The sequence below is a fragment of the Meriones unguiculatus genome, chromosome 6 (assembly GCF_030254825.1).
Source record: "Meriones unguiculatus strain TT.TT164.6M chromosome 6, Bangor_MerUng_6.1, whole genome shotgun sequence".
In the NCBI taxonomy this organism is placed as follows: domain Eukaryota; kingdom Metazoa; phylum Chordata; class Mammalia; order Rodentia; family Muridae; genus Meriones; species Meriones unguiculatus.
This window is the reverse complement of record NC_083354.1, coordinates 72881233-72899086: the sequence shown is the minus strand read 5'-3', so window position 1 is coordinate 72899086 and position 17854 is coordinate 72881233. Positions and strand designations below refer to the sequence as shown.

The following is a 17854-nucleotide window of genomic DNA, read 5'->3' as shown; positions in this document are numbered from 1 at the left end:
CATGTCCTTTATATACGCTATCACAGAAAAGGTGCGGCCCTGATTTAAGGTGCCTCCCCCATCTCTAAAGATCTGGATTAAAGGTGTAGCTTCCTACCTCAAAGGTCCAAATTAAAAGTGGGCCGTTTCTTTTTGTTTAAGAAAAGACTCTGTCTAGGGTATATGCAGCCATTTGGATTTTAGTTAATTCCAAATGTAGTCAAGTTGACAACCAAGAATAGACGCCAGGCCTATTCAACCACCCACACCCACACACAAACATGAATACACATGTACACCACATGTATATGAAAGGAAAAACCTGTTCAGCTCATGCTTATTTTCAGTAAAGCATGCCATATTAAGAATAGAAAATCTAAGATTAATTTTTGAAATAAAATGTGTTTGGTTAAACATCAAAAAATACAAGACACAGAGGAAAGTCTCCTCCATCCTGTTTTCTGTATCTTAACAAGTGACTGTGTTACTTCTTTTAGACACTTCTTAAATGTATGTTGAAACAAGTACAAGTTTCTTAAAAATGTTTACAACCTAATTGTAGCATACTCATATGTGCAGGGTTCCCCCACCCCCATACATTTCTGTAAAAATTACTTTCTGTTTTCTTTTTTCCTTTTGGTTTTTTCAGACAGGGTTTTTCTGTGTAGCTTTGGCTGTCCTAGAACTCTCTCTGTATACCAGGCTGGCCTCAAATTCAGAGATCCACCTGCCTCTCCCTCCTGAGCACTGGGATTAAAGGAGTGTGCCACTACTGTTTGGCTGTAAAAGTATTATTTTTATAACTTTATAGTGTTTCATTGTGTGACTATATTCTAGTTTGTGTTGTTTGTTCTCTACAGGACCACGTACGTTGTTTATACAAACAACACTTAAGATCTTATGCCAGATTGCAAGTGTGTTTTTAAGTGAAGATTTCAAAAATGAAAGTGTTTCTGTAAAGGATGTGCATCTATGTGTGCCTGTGTGGGCGTGCGTATGTTCCATAGGGCACGTGTAAAGGTCTGAGGACAAGTTTGTGGGAGCTGGTGCTGTCCTGTCATGAGTTTAAGGGATCAGCCTCTTGATGGGAAATGGCTTAATCCATAAGCCATCTTTGTATAGCCCTGAGGTTTTGATTTTTATGTTACCAGATTTCTAATTTTTTTTTTTTTACTTTTTATGAAATCTTAGATTTATTTCATCTTAAGTTCATAAAGTAACTTTCCTTGTTTGCATTGTCTTCATTTAAATATTTGATCCACTAGAACTATATTATTAGCACAGTACAAGGGACGGAGCAAGCTCTATTTTATTCCTTACACAATTTTCCCATCAGAATTTAGTTTTTCTGTTATGGTTATTTTAGTGTTTTGAGACAGGGTCTTGGTATATAATCCTGGCTGTCCTGGAACTTGTTGTGTGTTTCAGGCTGGCCTCAGACTTGGAGAGATACACCTGCCTCTTCCTTCTGAGATCTGAGTTTAAAGGTGTGCACCGAGAAACAAATTCGGTGTTGTGTGTTTCAACTTTTCTATTTTGAGACATGATCTTTTCTGATCTGTTTTGGTATCACTTTCTATTTTGTTTCAGTTACCTGTTCATACATCCTTTGCTACCACTGTGTATCTAAATTACTAATGTTGATGCTATATTTTTAACATTAGATAGGATAAATCTATTTTTCAGGGTTTCTTTTTGTTGTTGTTCTTGTTATTCTAATCCTCAGTAAGCTTTAAGGAGCTCTTTTGAATTCCAGCTGTCTTTTTTTCCAGCTTTTTAGAGTTTCATTTAATCATGATTACATGTTGTTGCAATGTAAATAAAAGCCTTTTTTTTTTTTTTAAAGAGAGACTGAACAGGCAGAAAATGTTAAACCAGAATCAAGAAGTCGGCTCCAGAGACCTAAACCTAACCTGTCCAGAGCAGTTGGGAAGAAATCAGTTGTTTCACAAGATAAACAAGATGAAAGAAGCAAGAATTCATCTTCAGAAACTTCAGCTGAAAAGGTGTGGCTCTTATTTTCACATAATCTTTTATGTGAAATATTTTCTAAGTAATCACAAGTAAAATATTTAGCTTATAATTTCAAGCTATTGTTACCAATTGAAAACCATAAAAACTGAAAATTATATTTGTTTTTATTAGTCTTTGTATCATGTGTTTACTTTAGAATGTGGGCTATAACATTTGAAAAAAAATTCAGTGATGACAAATTTGATGTTTGTTTGCTATTAGGGAATATGCCTAGCTCATGCTAGGCAAACATCCTACCACTGACCTTCATCCCCCATCTCACTTTTTTAATTGCATAAAATGGTTATTCACAATATTTCCTGTGTGTATGAGATTTCATGTTTGTGTTGCATGCATGTGTGGGTACATAGGTGTGCACATGTGTGTAGAGGTCAAAGGTCAGCTTCAGTGTTGTTTCTCTTTAGCCATCTAGCTTGCTTTTTCAGATGGGTTTTCTTTTTTGTCTGAGGCTTTCCAGTTAAGCTAGCATGGCTGATGAGTGGTCTCCTCCTTTCCAGCACTGTCTCACTGGCCACAGGTTTTTGTTTTTTGGTTTTGTTTGTTTGTTTTTTGTAATTGTTGTTAAATTAGTAAGTAAATAATTTTGTAAATGTGGTTTTATTATTTTTGAGTCAGGGTCTCACTGTATAGCCCTGGTTGGCCTGTAAATCAAATCATTGTGAAGACTAGGCTGTCCTGGAACAGAGATCGAACTGCCTCTGCCCTCTGCCTCCTGAGTGTTGGAATTAAAGGGATGTGCCACCATTCATGGCAAGTAGGGCTTTCTTGTGGAAAAGAAAAATTGTTGTGATTATTGTTCAAAGTATTGTTCAAAGTATTTGTATGGCTCTTACTATGGATTGCTAAAAGAGTCTATGCTATGATCTGCATTAAATAAATGTTCCTAGGCTGGGGAGATGGCTCAGCAGTTGAGAGCAAGTGCTGCTCTTTAGTAAGACCTGGATTCTGTTCCTAGCCCTCACATCAGGTAGTTCCCAACCTTTTGTTCCAGGACGGTCTCACCTCTGGCCTTCTCAGGCACACGCACACACAGGCACACAAGTAGACATAGATAAATAGTAAAATAAATCTTTTTTAAAAGTAGGTCCTATTTTCCATCACAGGCAACAGATTAAAGAGAAGTAGCTGTTTACCCCCCCTGAGGGTGTGGGAAGAAAGAAAAAAATAGGTCCTGTTTATTTATATTTCTGTGAATTACAGTCTCAAAATTGTTTTAAGTATTTTCCCAATCACTTAAAATGCTGTTTAGGTTTTTTTCTTTTTTTCTTCTCATATCTGAATTATTGTATATGGGACTCAGTCTCACAAGTGCTGCTGAGTGCCACATCACTGACCTTTGTCTTGACCCTGGGGAAATACATTCTTTATTTGTATGCTTCTTTGGCAGTTCTGGGATTCAAACCCAGGGCTTTGCACATGGTAGGCAAGTGCGTTTCCATGAGCTGTGTCCTGTAACCCTTTTATTGTTAAACCACTATAATCTACTACAGTTGGAACTTTGTAAACAGTTATCTGCCCCAGCACACGCAGACGTAGGTTAGAGGACAGCTTGCTGACTTGACTCTCTGAGGTTCGTGGGGATTAACCTCAGGTCATTAGGTTTGGTGGCGTGTTCTTTGACTCACTGAGCCATCGTGCTGGCCCAGATTTTATGTAGAAAATTTGGAACTACAGATTGATTTAAGATTCAGAACAAAAATGACTTGTAATTTTATTATTTACATGCAGCCAGTCTTTTCACATCTGTCTTTCCAAGTTTCTGTTTTCTTCCCTTCGTGTCAAGCCTTGACAGATTGTGAGGCAGCCTCACTTCCCCATTGAGCTATATATTCAGTGCCTTTCAGGGTTTATTAATTTTGTGCCTTTAGGTTCTTGAAATTTATAAATTTCTTTTCAGTGTTATCTAAACATCTTTAGAAAACATCTTTTAGTAGTACTTTAGCAATGTAGTATAACTGCATTTGTTTAACCATTCTTCCATTGTTGGAAATCTTATGGTAACAATGTAGGCCATTTTATATAATACTGTGGTGAACATTCTAGTACTTACATATTTTTCAGTTTAGTTAAGTTTTCGAAAAGTACATGGTTTGTGTGGGGATGGGATCAGAGGATAGCTTGCCAGGGAGTTGGTTTCTCTTTCCGTTATGTGTATCTTAGAGATTAAAATCAGGCTGTGAGGCTTGGTGGCAAAGTTCTTTTCCTTTGGACTCCTCAGTCCTCAGTTGTTTTCCTTATCTATTTCTTTTCTTTTCTTTCTTTTTTTTTTTTTTTTGAGACAAGGTGTATAACTCTAGATTGCCTGAAACTCTCTGTGTAGCCCAGACTAGCCTCAAACCCAGAGAGATCTGCCTGCCTCTGCCTCCCAAGTGGTTGATATTAAAGATAAATGCTACCATATCTGATCTTTTCAGTTACTATTACATTCTAAAATGATGTTAGTGGTCAAAGAATATGTATGTTTTAAAGATTCTTCATATTGGCAGGGGCCTTCTAACAATGTGTTTTATAATATTTTCATCAGTAATTTAGAATTTTTAGAAAAATGCTTTATAAACATAAAACATTCAAGATTAGTTTAATTCCCATTCAGTGGAATGTTTTATTGTAATTAGCTCAAATGTGAAAAAATTACATTTACAGAATCACATGGAAAAGGAGAGAGTGAATGTATCTGAAAATTTTGGAGCAGAGATTACAGAAAGAGAGAACCCTAATGCTGAAGCTGTGTCTGAGTAAGTACTTCGCAAGAAATGGCTCTCAGGAGTGGTTGTAATTATTAGTTTTCAATTTAAGAAAGTCTGAATTTTCAAGTAGGGTCCTTTTTCTATTTTCATTGTAAATAGTAACAAGAAATTTTACCAGCACTCTGTGTGCTTGATATTATAGATAGAAATGATGCTGTGGGTAGGGCTAAGGCCGAGTCTGATTGCCTAGGATGTGCAGAACTCTGGGTTCAGTCAGGAATCCCACATAAGCTAGGTGTGGTAGCATATGCCTGCAGTGCCAGCACTGGAGGTGCAGAGGTGAGAATCAGACATTGACCTTTACCCTCATCTACAGAAGGATTTTGAGGCCGTCCTGTGACACAGGAGACCAGTCTCAAAAATGAGTAAATAAGATTTCTAAATGATCATATAAATCCATTTACTTGCCAGTTTTGTACTTTGTTCAACATACTAATCTTTGCTAATTAGTCTTGTTAAATAAATGCATGATTAAGATATGTCTATGGATGATTATATGTGTATCAAGTGATTTCTAAAGGAAACCTCCAAATGTGGTTGTGATCAGTAGATTTTGGGCTAATAGGGGTATGCTATTCTATAAGTTAGCACTAATTCCCTGGTATACATAGTGATGTCCTGAAAGAAATACTAGTATCACATGTTTGACAGTTAACAGTTTTTTTATGTGAGATTTTGATGCTTTTTAAATATTTAACAGTTTTTCCATGCAACATTTATGACTATATTGAATTACATTTTCTCACGGTTTTTTCTATGCAACATTAATGAATACATTGAATTACATTTTCTCAAATGGGAAAGGGAGCATAGGGTAACATTTTTCTTTGGTTCTCCTAAGAATGTCACTATTGGAGAATTCACTTTCTTACTGTGTCTGTTACTTATATCTGTAAAATCGACAACACTGCTTACTGAAGAACATTTTGCTAAGCTGTTTCCCAGGGTCTTAGCTCAAGGTACTCACCTAATTCTCCTCACATGGTTTTTAGCACTTGCTCCTGTGTTTCTTCATTATTATGCATACACAGGCTCTGCCTGGGCATATGTTTTATGTAGTTATAGAGTATGTCCGAAAATGGTGCTAATAGTGTATGGTTTTCTTAACATCACCTGTCAGAGTCAGTCCTGCTTTGCGGTTATATTTTCAGTTACATCATCATTGTTGATGGGGAAGGCATATTGGCAGAGGCAGATTAGTCTGTTGGCAGGGTGATGATGTGGTTTTTATAGCTAGGCTTCCGTGATTGTCCCTTTGAAAGATTAGCATGTAAAAGTGTATTGAATATCTTTCAAGATGTTCTTCAAGATACTTGGAAAATACTTTCTTTTTAATGTGATTTACTTAAGTATATAAGCAAGCAACTTTGTGACTTTGCTGTAATCATTGCTTTCATTTCTTTGTAATTATAGCTTGAGTGAAAAATCTTGTGTACAGGAAGATAGTCAACCAAAGAACTTAAGACCTGCACGACTAATGAGGAGCCGAATACAAAGACCAAGGCCAAATGTAGAGAGATCTGCAGAAAGAAAAGAAATTCTCACTCTGCAGGAAAAAACTGAGGCCCATGTAGAGAAGAGTAAAGATGAGTCCTGTGTTGACAGAGAAAAAAATGAATCTTGTGTTGCGGTTAGTATGTTGATTCTGATAACATTTATTAAGCAAGTAATGTAAGCTTTCTGCTCTTTTAAAATGTGTTTGTGTGTGTTTTATGACATTTGTGGCCAAAATCTTTAGTGAGGAGTTTTGTTTACGTTATGCCATTTTAGGTGTTTGAGCATTGTATGCTACTCTTTGCTCTGATCTTACTTCATATCTAGACTTGGTTTTTCTTATGCATGAGATTGAGCCCAGGCCCTCAGGCACACTAGACATACACTCTACTCTTGAGCCATAATCTTAGCCTCCTAAAAAAAATAGTCATATATGTGAATGTTAGCATTGGCTTAAATAAAATATTGAAAATGTTCCTTTCTGCTCTTGTGAGGTCCTGAGTTCAATTCCTAACAACCACATGGCGGCTCACAACCATTTGTAATGTGGTTTGAAGCCCTCTTCTGGTATGCAGGTCTGGTATGCAGGTATACATGAAGATACATATACTCATATACACAAAATAAATACATATTTAAAAAATTAGAGTAAAATGTTCCTTTCAAGCATAATTCCAAAAAAAGAAATAATGAACTGTGTGTATGTGTGCCTGTGATATTAAGACCAAACCCAAGGTTTCTTTCCCTAAGGAAGCACTCTTGCTACAGAGCTATATCCCTGGCTCATAGAGTTTTACATTATTTATATAGTCCCTGGAAGAAAAGAAGTTATCAGGACTTAACATTTGGTTTTCTTCTCTTATAGTTTTCTTTCTTGTATTTTATTTTATTTTATTATTTATTATATTTTATTTTAAATTATATGTGCATTGATGTTTTGCCTACATGTGTATGTATGAGGGTGTCAGATCCCCTGGAATGGGAGTTACAGATAGTTGTGCCATGTGGATGCTGGGAATTGAACCTAGGTCCTCTGAAGGAACAACCAGTGCTCTTAAACTCAGAGCCATCTCTCCAGCCCATATTTTTTATATATTAGACAGAGTCTTATGTAGCTCTGGCTGGCTTCTACCTCACTGCATAATTGAGTATAACCTTGAACTCTGATCCTCCTGCCTCCACCCAAGTGCTAAGATTGTTGGCACCTGCCACCATACCCATTTTTTATGTGGTGAATCAAGGGCTTTGTACATTCCAGGCGAGCACTCTTTCCAACTGAGCTACATCCCTAGCACTGTCTTTGGTTGTTTCTTATAGTCTCTGATATACTCATAACAGTAAAAATGTAGAAATACAAACACTGGAGGATTCTGACAAATGAGGTGGAGACAGACTGAAATAGATCAGTCTCAAACATTGCTTTCTGATCAGACAGAAGAGAATAGGACTTTGAGACGCAAAGGTGTGGCTTATAGAATTTTCTTAGATAGCTAAAGGAAAAACATTAAAAGGTGGTTTTGACTTACTTTATAATTTTGACCTTTTCTTTTTTTAACCATTTTATTTATACTCAAATGAGATGGGATCTTTTGTAATTTTGTAATTAGGTTGTTCTCAAATTCTCTATGTAGCCTAGGCTAGTTTAGGAATGTGATCTTCCTGCATTTACTTTCTAAGTGTTGAAACACAGCATGCATCATCATACTGGCTAAGGTGGATTTTTCAGTAAAAATTTTTAAAGTTTGGTGTTTTATTGTGAAATCTAAAATATGACAAACTTTGTTATTAAGATTGCTCAACAAATGGAAAAAGAGTCACATAATAACCTCCAATGTGAAGATACCCTGTCACAGCCTGAACAAAAGAATACTTCAGAAGATGTGCAGTCTGATGAGTCCAGAGCTGTTAATGAATGTCCAAGGTAAGACTTGTTTGCTCGGTTACATAATTGTGACATTTTCACGAAGGCCTTAGAGCTCAATAACTTGTTTTAAACAAATCAAATTAGTTATACTTACTTATTCTGTGATTTTGGACAGGTGGAGTGTGTGCATGCCACAGCGTGCTTGTGGGGTCACTGTAGTCGGCTCTCCCCTCCCACCCTGCTTTACCTGGGAATGGGATTCAGGTCATTAGGCTTGGAAGCACTTTAGCTCCTGCCGTCCCACTGGCCCTGCAAAATCGAGCTAGATGGCCTCTCTATCTGTGTATCAACTTTTATTATGTTTAAAAATAGTAAAGGTGCTAGAGAGAAGGCTCAACTGGTAAGATTGCTCACTGCTCTTTCCAGGAGCCAGGTTCTTTTCCCACCACTATACCATCCAGCTCACAGCTGACTGCAATTCCAGTTCTAAGGCATTCGATGCCCTCTGCCCTCTGGGCACCAGCATCTATGTGGTAAATATAAACCCACATACATATAAAAAAAAAATTTTTTTTTTTAAAAACACCTGAAGGGTTGGCAGGATGGCTACTGAGTAAAGAGGCACTGATGGCCTGAGTCCATCTCTGCATCCCTTATGGTGGAACAAGAGAACCAGTTGTCCTCTGACCTTGATGTGCGTGTGCCCACTCTACTGTTAAAGAGGTGCAAGTAAGAGTGAGTTGTCAGTATGTATAGCGTTATATTAAAATAAGAATAACTTTTCAAGGAATTTTATGTCTTAGCTTTCATGTTAGTTCCTATGTTATAGGTGATTTGAAGAAAGCTATTTAATATAAACGAGGATTTGAGTTAATAGGAATAACTTTTTCACATAACATGCATATATTATCTAGGTGTCTGTATCCAAATAGAAATGCAACTTTTTGGTAATATTTGATTTTCTAAAATTAGGTTAGTTAGATGTAGATCCCATCTTCTCATTGCCAGAGTTCCTGTTTACCACACCAGATTGATGGAATTGTTAGGATGTTTATAGTGTGATTGTCTTAGTTAGGGTTTCTATTGCTGCAACAAAACACCAGGACCTGAATGCAAGTTGGGGAGGAAAGGGTTTATTTAGCTTATACTTCCACATTGCTGTTCATAACCTAAGGAACTCAGGACAGGAACTCAGGAAGGAACCTGGAGGCAGGAGCTGATGCAGAGTCCATGCAGGGGTGCTGTTCCCTGGGTTTCTTTCCATGGATAGTTCAGCTTGCCTTTTTAAAGAGCCCAGGACCAGCAGCCCAAAGATGGCATCACCCACCATGGGTTGGGATGCCCTCCATTGACCACTAATTGAGAAAATACCTTACAGTTGGATCTCATGGAAGTATTTTCTCAACTGAGGCTCCTTCTTCTCTGATGACTCTAACTAGTACCAAGTTGATACACAAAACCAGACATTACAGTGGTATTGTTGATGTACATAGATGCTTGGATTTCTATGGATCTGTTCTCTGATTTTACATTTACAGTCTGGCCTATGATATACTAGTTTGAAGTATAGGCTAGGTTTCCTTCACTTCAAGAATTTCTGGGGCTGGAGAGATGGCTCAGTGGTTAAGAACCCTGGCTGTTCTTTCTGAGGTTCTGAGTTCAATTCCCAGCAACCACATGATGGCTCACAGCCATCTATACTGGGGTCTAATGCCCTCTTCTGGCATGCAGGTGCAGATGCAGTCAGAGCACTTCTATATATTAAATAAGTAAATCATAAATAAATAAATCTAGCCAGCCATAGTGGCACATGCCCGTAATCCCAGCGCTAGGGGAAGCAGAGGCACACGGATCACTGTGAGTTCAAGGCCAGTCTGGTCTACAAAGTGAGTCCAGGACAGCCAAGGCCACATAGAGAACCCTGTCTCAACAACAACAAAACCAAACAAAAAAAAGTTTTTTGTTGTTGTTGTTTGTACCATCTATTTCTTCTTAGTGTTTCTTTAGCTTTTTCACTACTACTGTGCCTGTAGAACTGCATTCCTTGCATATCTCTGATGATAGATTTGGAAATATCTGACAGACTGGTTTTGTATTTATATTATGTAGGTTTAAGTGAGACTCCTTTAAGTATGGTGTTTTAGATGAAAATTAAGTTTTGAGTGTTTATTATGTTTTAGAACCTTGGTTCATTTTAAAAATTTGTTTATTTATTTTTTTGAGAGGGGGTCTCATGTAGCACAGGGTGGCTTTGTACTCACGATATCGATGAGAATGATCTTGATCTTCTTTCTGATCCTTCTGCCACCACTTCCCATGCAATTGGATTGTAGGTGCATACCACCTTGACCAGTTTTCTGGATATTTGTAACTAATAACCACCATGGTTTTAGCAACTTCCCTCTGTAAGTCTGGCTGGCCTTGAACTCAGATTTGCCTGTCTCTGCCTCCTGAGTACTGGGATTAAAGGTGTGCACCACAACCACCCCTAAACTTTCCTCTCTAAAGGCAGTGTCTTTACTGCTTTACCATGTGATATTTCTGACCTTTAACATCTGGGAGCCTTGGAAACAATTCTAAGGTTCTGTTTTTTACCTGATTTTGTTCCTGAGTATAGAAAACGGACAGTTTTCCCCTTCCCCTACTCTGAACACTGTTCAAGATTCTGTTAGAGAAGGGAAGAAATCTCAATGAGGAATGTTTTAAAGATTCTCAGATAAAGTAGTATTGTTTCTCGGAAACTTGCTCTAGGATATTTAAAATCTTACATATGTCAGGTAAATATAAATGCTTCTATTTGGAGGTGATTTGAGCCAGTTTGATTGTTAGCAGCAAACTCATGGAGCTGAGGATGACCATAAACTTCAAGTCTCCCACTCTCTTCCTTCTTGGTACTGGAATTATGGATGTGTGGGCACGCACTTGACTTACTTCTGTCAGCTAGTTCATGATAAATATATGTTCAGGGGCTCAGGTCATCAGGCTTGGTGGCAAGTACCTTTAGTTACTGTGCCATCTTGGGACTTAACATTCTTTGATGGTTTCATACATGTATGCAGTATAAGTTGATCTCATCCACTCCTGCTTTTTTCTATTGCCCCTGTACTCTCCTCCCCAACTGTATACTCCCCCTTCTATTTCTCTCTTCGTGTCTATTCCTGCTTTGTTTGCTTTTGGTAACCCTGTGAGTCCAGTTAGGGCTGCCTGCTGGAATGTTAACTGCTCTTGTTAGCTTAATCTTGTGCAGGTAGCCAAAGCTACAGTGAGTTATAAGGCATTATCTCAATTAGATCAACGGAGGTGGGCCCAGCCCATTGTGGGTCTTGCCATCCCTAGGCTGTAGTCCTGGGCTCTGTATGAAGGGCTGAGTAGGCAGGCATGGTGGCACACACCTTTAATCTTAGCACTTGGGGAAGCAGAAGCTTGTGGATCTCTATGAGTTTGAGAACAGCCAAGGATATACAGAGAAACTTTGTCTTGAAAAACTAGAACTAAAAATTTAAAAAAAGAAGAAGAAAGAAACAGAAACAAAGCAAGCAAGCAGGCTGAACAAGCCATGGGGAGCAAGCAAGCAAAGCAGCTCCCTCCATGGCCTCTTCGTCAGCTCCAGGTTCCTGTCCTGCTGGATTTCCTGTCCTGGCTTTCTCCAGAGATGAACTATGAACATCTGGAAATTAAGCCAAATAAACCCTTTCCTCCCCAACTTGCCTTTTGGTCATGGTGTTTTTGTCGCAACAACAGAATCCCTAACTAAGTTATCAGGACTCACGTTATGAAAGTTAAGTTGTTTTACACAGGAAAGATTGGTAACTAATGAAATATGCACAGGCTATAGCATAGTCCTCCTCTCTCTCTCCTTTTCTCTCTCTTCTCTCTCTCTATCTCTCTGTGTGTGAGAGACATTTTTACTTTGCCTTTTGTTTTTCAGCTTTGATATAATGGTCCTAGACAGACATTTCTTGTACTGCTTAGTGGTTCCACGCTTATTTGTTGGTGGGAGGTGGTTTGGCACTTGAGTGGCCTGCTGAATTTTCCTTTACCTTCCATTGGATATCATCTTCCAGAGCAGACAACATGAGGCCTCTTAGTTACTCCAGATAGGCTTTAGCATTTCTGTTGTTGATAAGTACCATGGGAGGTTGATCTGATTACTTAACTTTTACTCAGGCATCTTTTCCAAAGGAAAGTAAATGTTGAAGTTCTTTTTCGTAAAAAGTGATGCTTGTTTTTTCATTAATACCTCTTTTCAAAAGTATATTACTCTCTCGGGTTTTTTGTTGTTGTTGTTGTTGTTGTTGTTGTTGTTGTTGTTTGATTTTTGGGTTTTTTTTTTCCTTTTTCCAAGACAGTGCTTCTTTGTATAGCCCTGGCTGTTTTGGAACTCAAACTGTAGATCAGGCTGGTCTCAGAGATTTGCTTGCCACTGCCTCCCAAGTGCTAGGATTAAAGGCATGGGCCACCACTGTCTGGTAAAAAAATATATTATTTTTAATGGGCGTAGTCATTATAATTACAGAGTACGGTGTTGACATTTTAATTCATATATACAAACATACAGTTGTCAGATTAGGGTAAGTAATACATCTGTTACCATAGACATTTTTTGTGTGTTAAGAATGTCTCAGTTCCTCTCTATTAGCCATTTTGAATTAGTGAGTATTCCTGAGCCATAGTTACTCTCCTGTGGTTTGTTGTGTGACAGATTTTTCCTGGGGAGATGTAGCACAATCAACATCTAATCACCCCAGATAGGGAGCCAACAACAGACCAGAGTAGATGTTGCACCAGGGACAGTTGGGTGAACTGATGAGTTGTGGTTGCTTATGGGTGAGGGGTTACTTACAGGAAAAGAAATGACTCAAAGACAGCTGTATCACTGAAGTCCATCCCAGCATAGCTAGAGATACAGTGCACAGACTACAGGCAACTCAGCAGGTTGCACAGAGTACATCAGCTGCTCTGAGCTCTCCTTTTTCAGGGGTGGGGAGGCTGGGCTGGATTTTTTGAGAATCTTATTTGCAGCTCACCTTGTCTGAGAGTTAAGCTGATCAGTCTTTATTATATGTATTCTCTCTCTCTGTCTCTGTATCTCTCTCTCTCTCTCTGTGTGTGTGTGTGTGTGTGTGTGTGTGTGTGTGTGTGTGTGTGTGTGTGTTTATTCATGTGCTTTGGCATGTATGGTAGTAGAGAACAGCCCAGGCAGTCCTCATGTTTGTAATCCTCCTGCCTCCACATCGTGATGCTGGGATTTCAGCTTACACAGTTCAGTGATCTTTCTTTCTTCTTTATTTCTTCCTCTTTCTCCATCTTTCTCCCACCTACCCATCCCCCATTCTTCTAGATGCCATGTAGTATTGTCTGTCCTGGAGCTGGCTGTGGAGACCAGGTGGGGGCTGAAGTCACAGAGGTCCACTTGCCTCTTCTAAAGCTGTGTTCTGTTTCACACACTGATGACCCTGCTTAATAACTCCCTTATATATTTATTGGTTTTGCAATCTATTGTGATGACTAAAATGCAAAGCAAAGAATGCAGCTGTTCTTCTGGAGAGCAAGTGCTTTGTATAAATGGTTGTATGCTCAGCATAATTCACAAAATACTGTTTTCTGTGTTTTTCTATGCTTTCTTGATAGCATGTGCTCTTAAAGATAATAAGAGTAAATAGGTAAAAGTAGCAGACACACATTGAGCTAGTACCACTGTAAATTTCTGCAGAGTTTTTCCTAGCCATTGTTTGCCTAAAATGAAGTAAGAATTGCAAATGTTCATTGTAGGTACTATTCAAGGACAATTAGCTAATGTTCTCATTGACCTCATTAAGAGTTCTCTACATGAATCTATAAATAAATAGATATAGTTAATTACTAGAAAATTCTGTTGTCATTTCAACAAACTTGATTGTTCTTTTTAAATTTTTATTTCTACCTATTTAGACATTCTTGGGACTTGGTTAATTTTCTTCTTTTTTTGATGTTGTGGGTAAACTTTGGGCCTGTATCAATATGTGTTCTACCACTGAGCTACAGCTTTAGTTCCTCCATGTGCTTCTTTTTTAAAACTAAAGAAAGAAGGAAAGACAGTCAGTCTGTCCAAGGTCTCTTTGTGTAGACCAGGCCGTCCTAGAACTCTCTATGTAAACTCACAGAGATCCATCTGCCTCTGCCTCCTGAGTGCTGGGATTAAAGATGTATGCTACCTCCCTGAGTCTTAATTGCCATTAAAGCTTTTTTGATTTTTTTTTTTTTTTTTTTTTAGCTATTTGTTTTGAGACAGTATTCCTTTACATAACCCTGGCTGCCCAGGAAATCACTCTGTAGACCAGCTGGTCACAATGTCACAGAAGATCCTCCTGCTTCTTCCTCCTGAGCTCTGGGATTGAGGCATATACCACTTTGTTTAGCCATTTTGTCTTTTTAAAAATTTTTGAGGTTTTAGTTTTCTTAACTGTTACCTGTTTAACTGGTAATCTGGATTAAAATTTGTTTGTTTGTTTCCTTTTTTTAGTATTCAAGAGGGTAATAAAGTAAATAAAGTGAAAAAACCCCCAGTTTTAAGGATTAGATTTCAGAAACCAAAACCAAATACAGGAAGAAAAAGAGGGTCTTCCAAGGAAGGGATTGCAGAGGAGATTCCGGTTTCTGTAGAAGGAATATCAACTTTGGAAGAAATTGCAAGACTAGACACATCACCAAGGGAGAAGGCACCAAATGTAGCTGTTGCTACTCTTATTGCTACTCCTTCCACTAAGGAATTGGAATCAGATTTAAAAGACAGTAGAAGAAATGACTCATCTTCTAATATGAAGATGTCAGAAATGACGGATGTCACTATGGAAATGGAGATAGGTTTGGAAACAATTGGAAGAGATACTTCCCCCAAGGAAATGGGAGCAGAAATGTTTGACACCCCTATGGAAACAGAGACAGGTGTGAAAGCCTCTTTAAATGAGATTTCTCCTATGGAGAAGAAGGTGCCAGAGCTAATTGATACCACTCGGGAAATTTGCGTAAATTTGAGAGAAACTGGAAGAAAAGAAATATTTTTACAGGAAAATGACCCCAAGGAGGTCAGTCCAGTTAGTGAAATGAAGACAGGTTTGGAAGAAACTGCTAAAGAGTTGCCCACAAAAGAGAGGATATCAGATATTGCTAATAGCACTGAAGAAAAGGAGGAATATTCAGAAGAAACTGAAAGACAAACATCCCCACTGATCAAGGATGCAGAGGAGGCCAAAGCCATGGATGAAATGGAGACACACTTGAAAGAGATGGGAGCAGAGACTTCACGAAGAGAAAAGGCAGGGGTTGCTGCAGCAGAGCAGTGGGAGAGTGAGGTGCACACATGCGACCGTGTGAGCAGAGGGGAGGTAGAAGTGGGTGAGAGCCCTGTAGAAGAAAAGAACCTGGCCCTGCAGGACACTGGAGAACTCGACGTTTCCTTGATTGTCGTGGCTTCAAGGGAAACGGCTGCCATTGAGGAAGCTAACAAAGATTTGAAAGAAACAGAAAAAGAGATTTCTGTCTCTTGGGAGAGAGGAGCTAGAGAAATCTGTATTGGTGAAGAAATGGTGGCAAACATGGAAAAAACAGAAAATATAGAGGTTTCTCCAAGAGAACATGAAGGAGAGAAACATACCTCAAGGCAGCCTAAGACAGATGTAATTCAGAGCAGGAATGACGGCAGCAGCACCGGGCCTTCCCTGGATGGAAAAGTATGTATTTCTCTGTTATTTAAAGACATAGCTCAGCAAGCATACCAAAGTAGTTTTAGTAGTATTATCCTCATGTCCAAAAATACTTAAAATCTCTTAATAAAAATCTAAAATTTTTTCCAACCCTGTTCTTTTTTGTTTGTTTGTTTGTTTTCAGTTCTTGAAGCACCTATTCACATTAAAATTTAAAAAGATTATATTTTTCTATTTGTGAAAAGTTACTAATTCTAATGGCAGTTTGAAGTTACTCATTTAGATAAAAAAATATATAGGGAATTGAACCAAAATTGTGCCAGCCTTTTTATAAATATAGGCTGAAATTATTTCCTTTGGTCATAAACACCTGTGTATGTTTTCATTGTCTCTGCCACATTACTGCCTCCACTTTTAAACATTTTGGTAAAAATTTCCTGTTGTTTATAATTCATACTCTTAACAGGATTTTTTGAGGACTTCTTAACATGTATGTATAGATAATAGCATTTATGGTTTGGAATAGTCATAATATACAATTTGAAAGGAAGCCAATCCTGAATTCTAAGTTTTAATATTTGTGGTTTTTACATTTAACACTTAAAAATGTGTCAAGTGCTTATAGAATTTCTGTTGTTGATATACTGTGATTCCTTTCTCTAGAATATTAGCAGTAAACTGTCAGTGATGCCTCCATTTGTGGAAGAACAAGAAAATGCTGAGAAGGAAGTATCAAGTCACTTATGTCATGTGGAGTCTTCCTCACAGAATTCCACTCTCCAGGAAGCAGATCAAGGGATACAACTTCCAGATGTTCAAGAGCAGTTTCCAGATACGAACTTAAGGTACAATTATGTAGGTCCATGTGCCTTTAAAGAAAAGACTGTAAAGTTCTCTTTACATATTATATTAAAGTAAGTGAGCTTTCAAGCCATAATGAGTATAGGATAATGTTACAAGTTTTAAGATAATTTATGGAAGATTGGGAGAGAGTATTAAGTTCATTCTAATAGCCAGTGGTGAGATTTATTAACAAATTACATGTAACACTCATAAGACAACATAGGTTTGACTAGTATTTTCCTTATGCAAAAAATGATAAGCTTGTACCTGGATTGTACAACTCAGTATATTTCAGAATTTAATGAATAGTTCTGGTTTTTTTTCCTTAATAATTAGAATTGAGCAGATATGATTGCATGTCCATAGTCCTCACACTTGTGAGGCAGGAAAATGAGGAAGAATTGAAGGCAAGCCTGGCCTAATAGAGCATGTTCCATGCCAGCCTAGGTTACACAGAAAGACCCTGTGTCAAAACAAAAACAGTTAAGACGCTTACTGCCAGTCTCTAAGGTTGTCCTAGGTTCCACTCACTTTCCTACCTCAGTTCATTTTAATCAAGTTTGACAATGCTTGTTCCAAAAGCAAACCTCTTCCTCAAGAACAGAAGCCACTTGAAGTTAAACCAGCTACTTTTCTAAGAAGTCGATTCAAAAAACCAAAACCAAACTTGTCAAGAGCAGCTTTAAAGAGAGCAACCACAGAAGCGGAACACTGTGTACTTGGGAAGAAATCAGAAGCAGATAAAATGGAGACCTCATTGGAACAGCAGGACAGCGAACAAGCTGATTCTCTCTCTTCTCAGCATGTGAGTGATGATTAAAGCTGAGGTTATGTTTTGGGGATTTTTTGTTTTTACTGTGTTATTAAATCATTGCAAGTTCATATAATTTTTACTGTGTATGGTGTTGTTCTATGCTTACTATCATTATTCCATTTATGTTAAAATATTGTGTGCCTATAGGCAAGTATGGGCAAATGTGTGTGTTAAAAGGCATCTAAGACATTTTAGACTCTACTTGATGTTCTGGTTTTGTCACCATAGGAAAATGATATAACAAGTTTCTTGTTAGGAAAAACAGGAATAATAGTACTTTATTTCATTCTATTATTAAAGTTAACATGAAAAATGAAATGGTACGTATGAGTTCAAGTAGATATTTCCATTAACTTAGTCCATAACAAGTTAATATTGTCAGAAACTCTAAAATGAA

The 17854-nt window shown here is 37.9% G+C and overlaps 1 protein-coding gene across 3 annotated transcripts in view; it reads left to right on the top strand.

The window, feature by feature from the left end:
• Positions 1-17854, top strand: part of Bdp1 (B double prime 1, subunit of RNA polymerase III transcription initiation factor IIIB) — a 99848-nt gene that overhangs the window by 36530 nt on the left and 45464 nt on the right. For all 3 annotated transcript variants that reach the window (XM_021661916.2, XM_021661917.2, XM_021661915.2), the window contains exons 13-19: positions 1826-1985; positions 4657-4748; positions 6174-6390; positions 8045-8175; positions 14621-15827; positions 16464-16645; positions 17226-17448. In XM_021661916.2, coding sequence (XP_021517591.1) covers positions 1826-1985; positions 4657-4748; positions 6174-6390; positions 8045-8175; positions 14621-15827; positions 16464-16645; positions 17226-17448 — 2212 coding nt within the window. The remainder of the gene's footprint in view (positions 1-1825; positions 1986-4656; positions 4749-6173; positions 6391-8044; positions 8176-14620; positions 15828-16463; positions 16646-17225; positions 17449-17854) is intronic.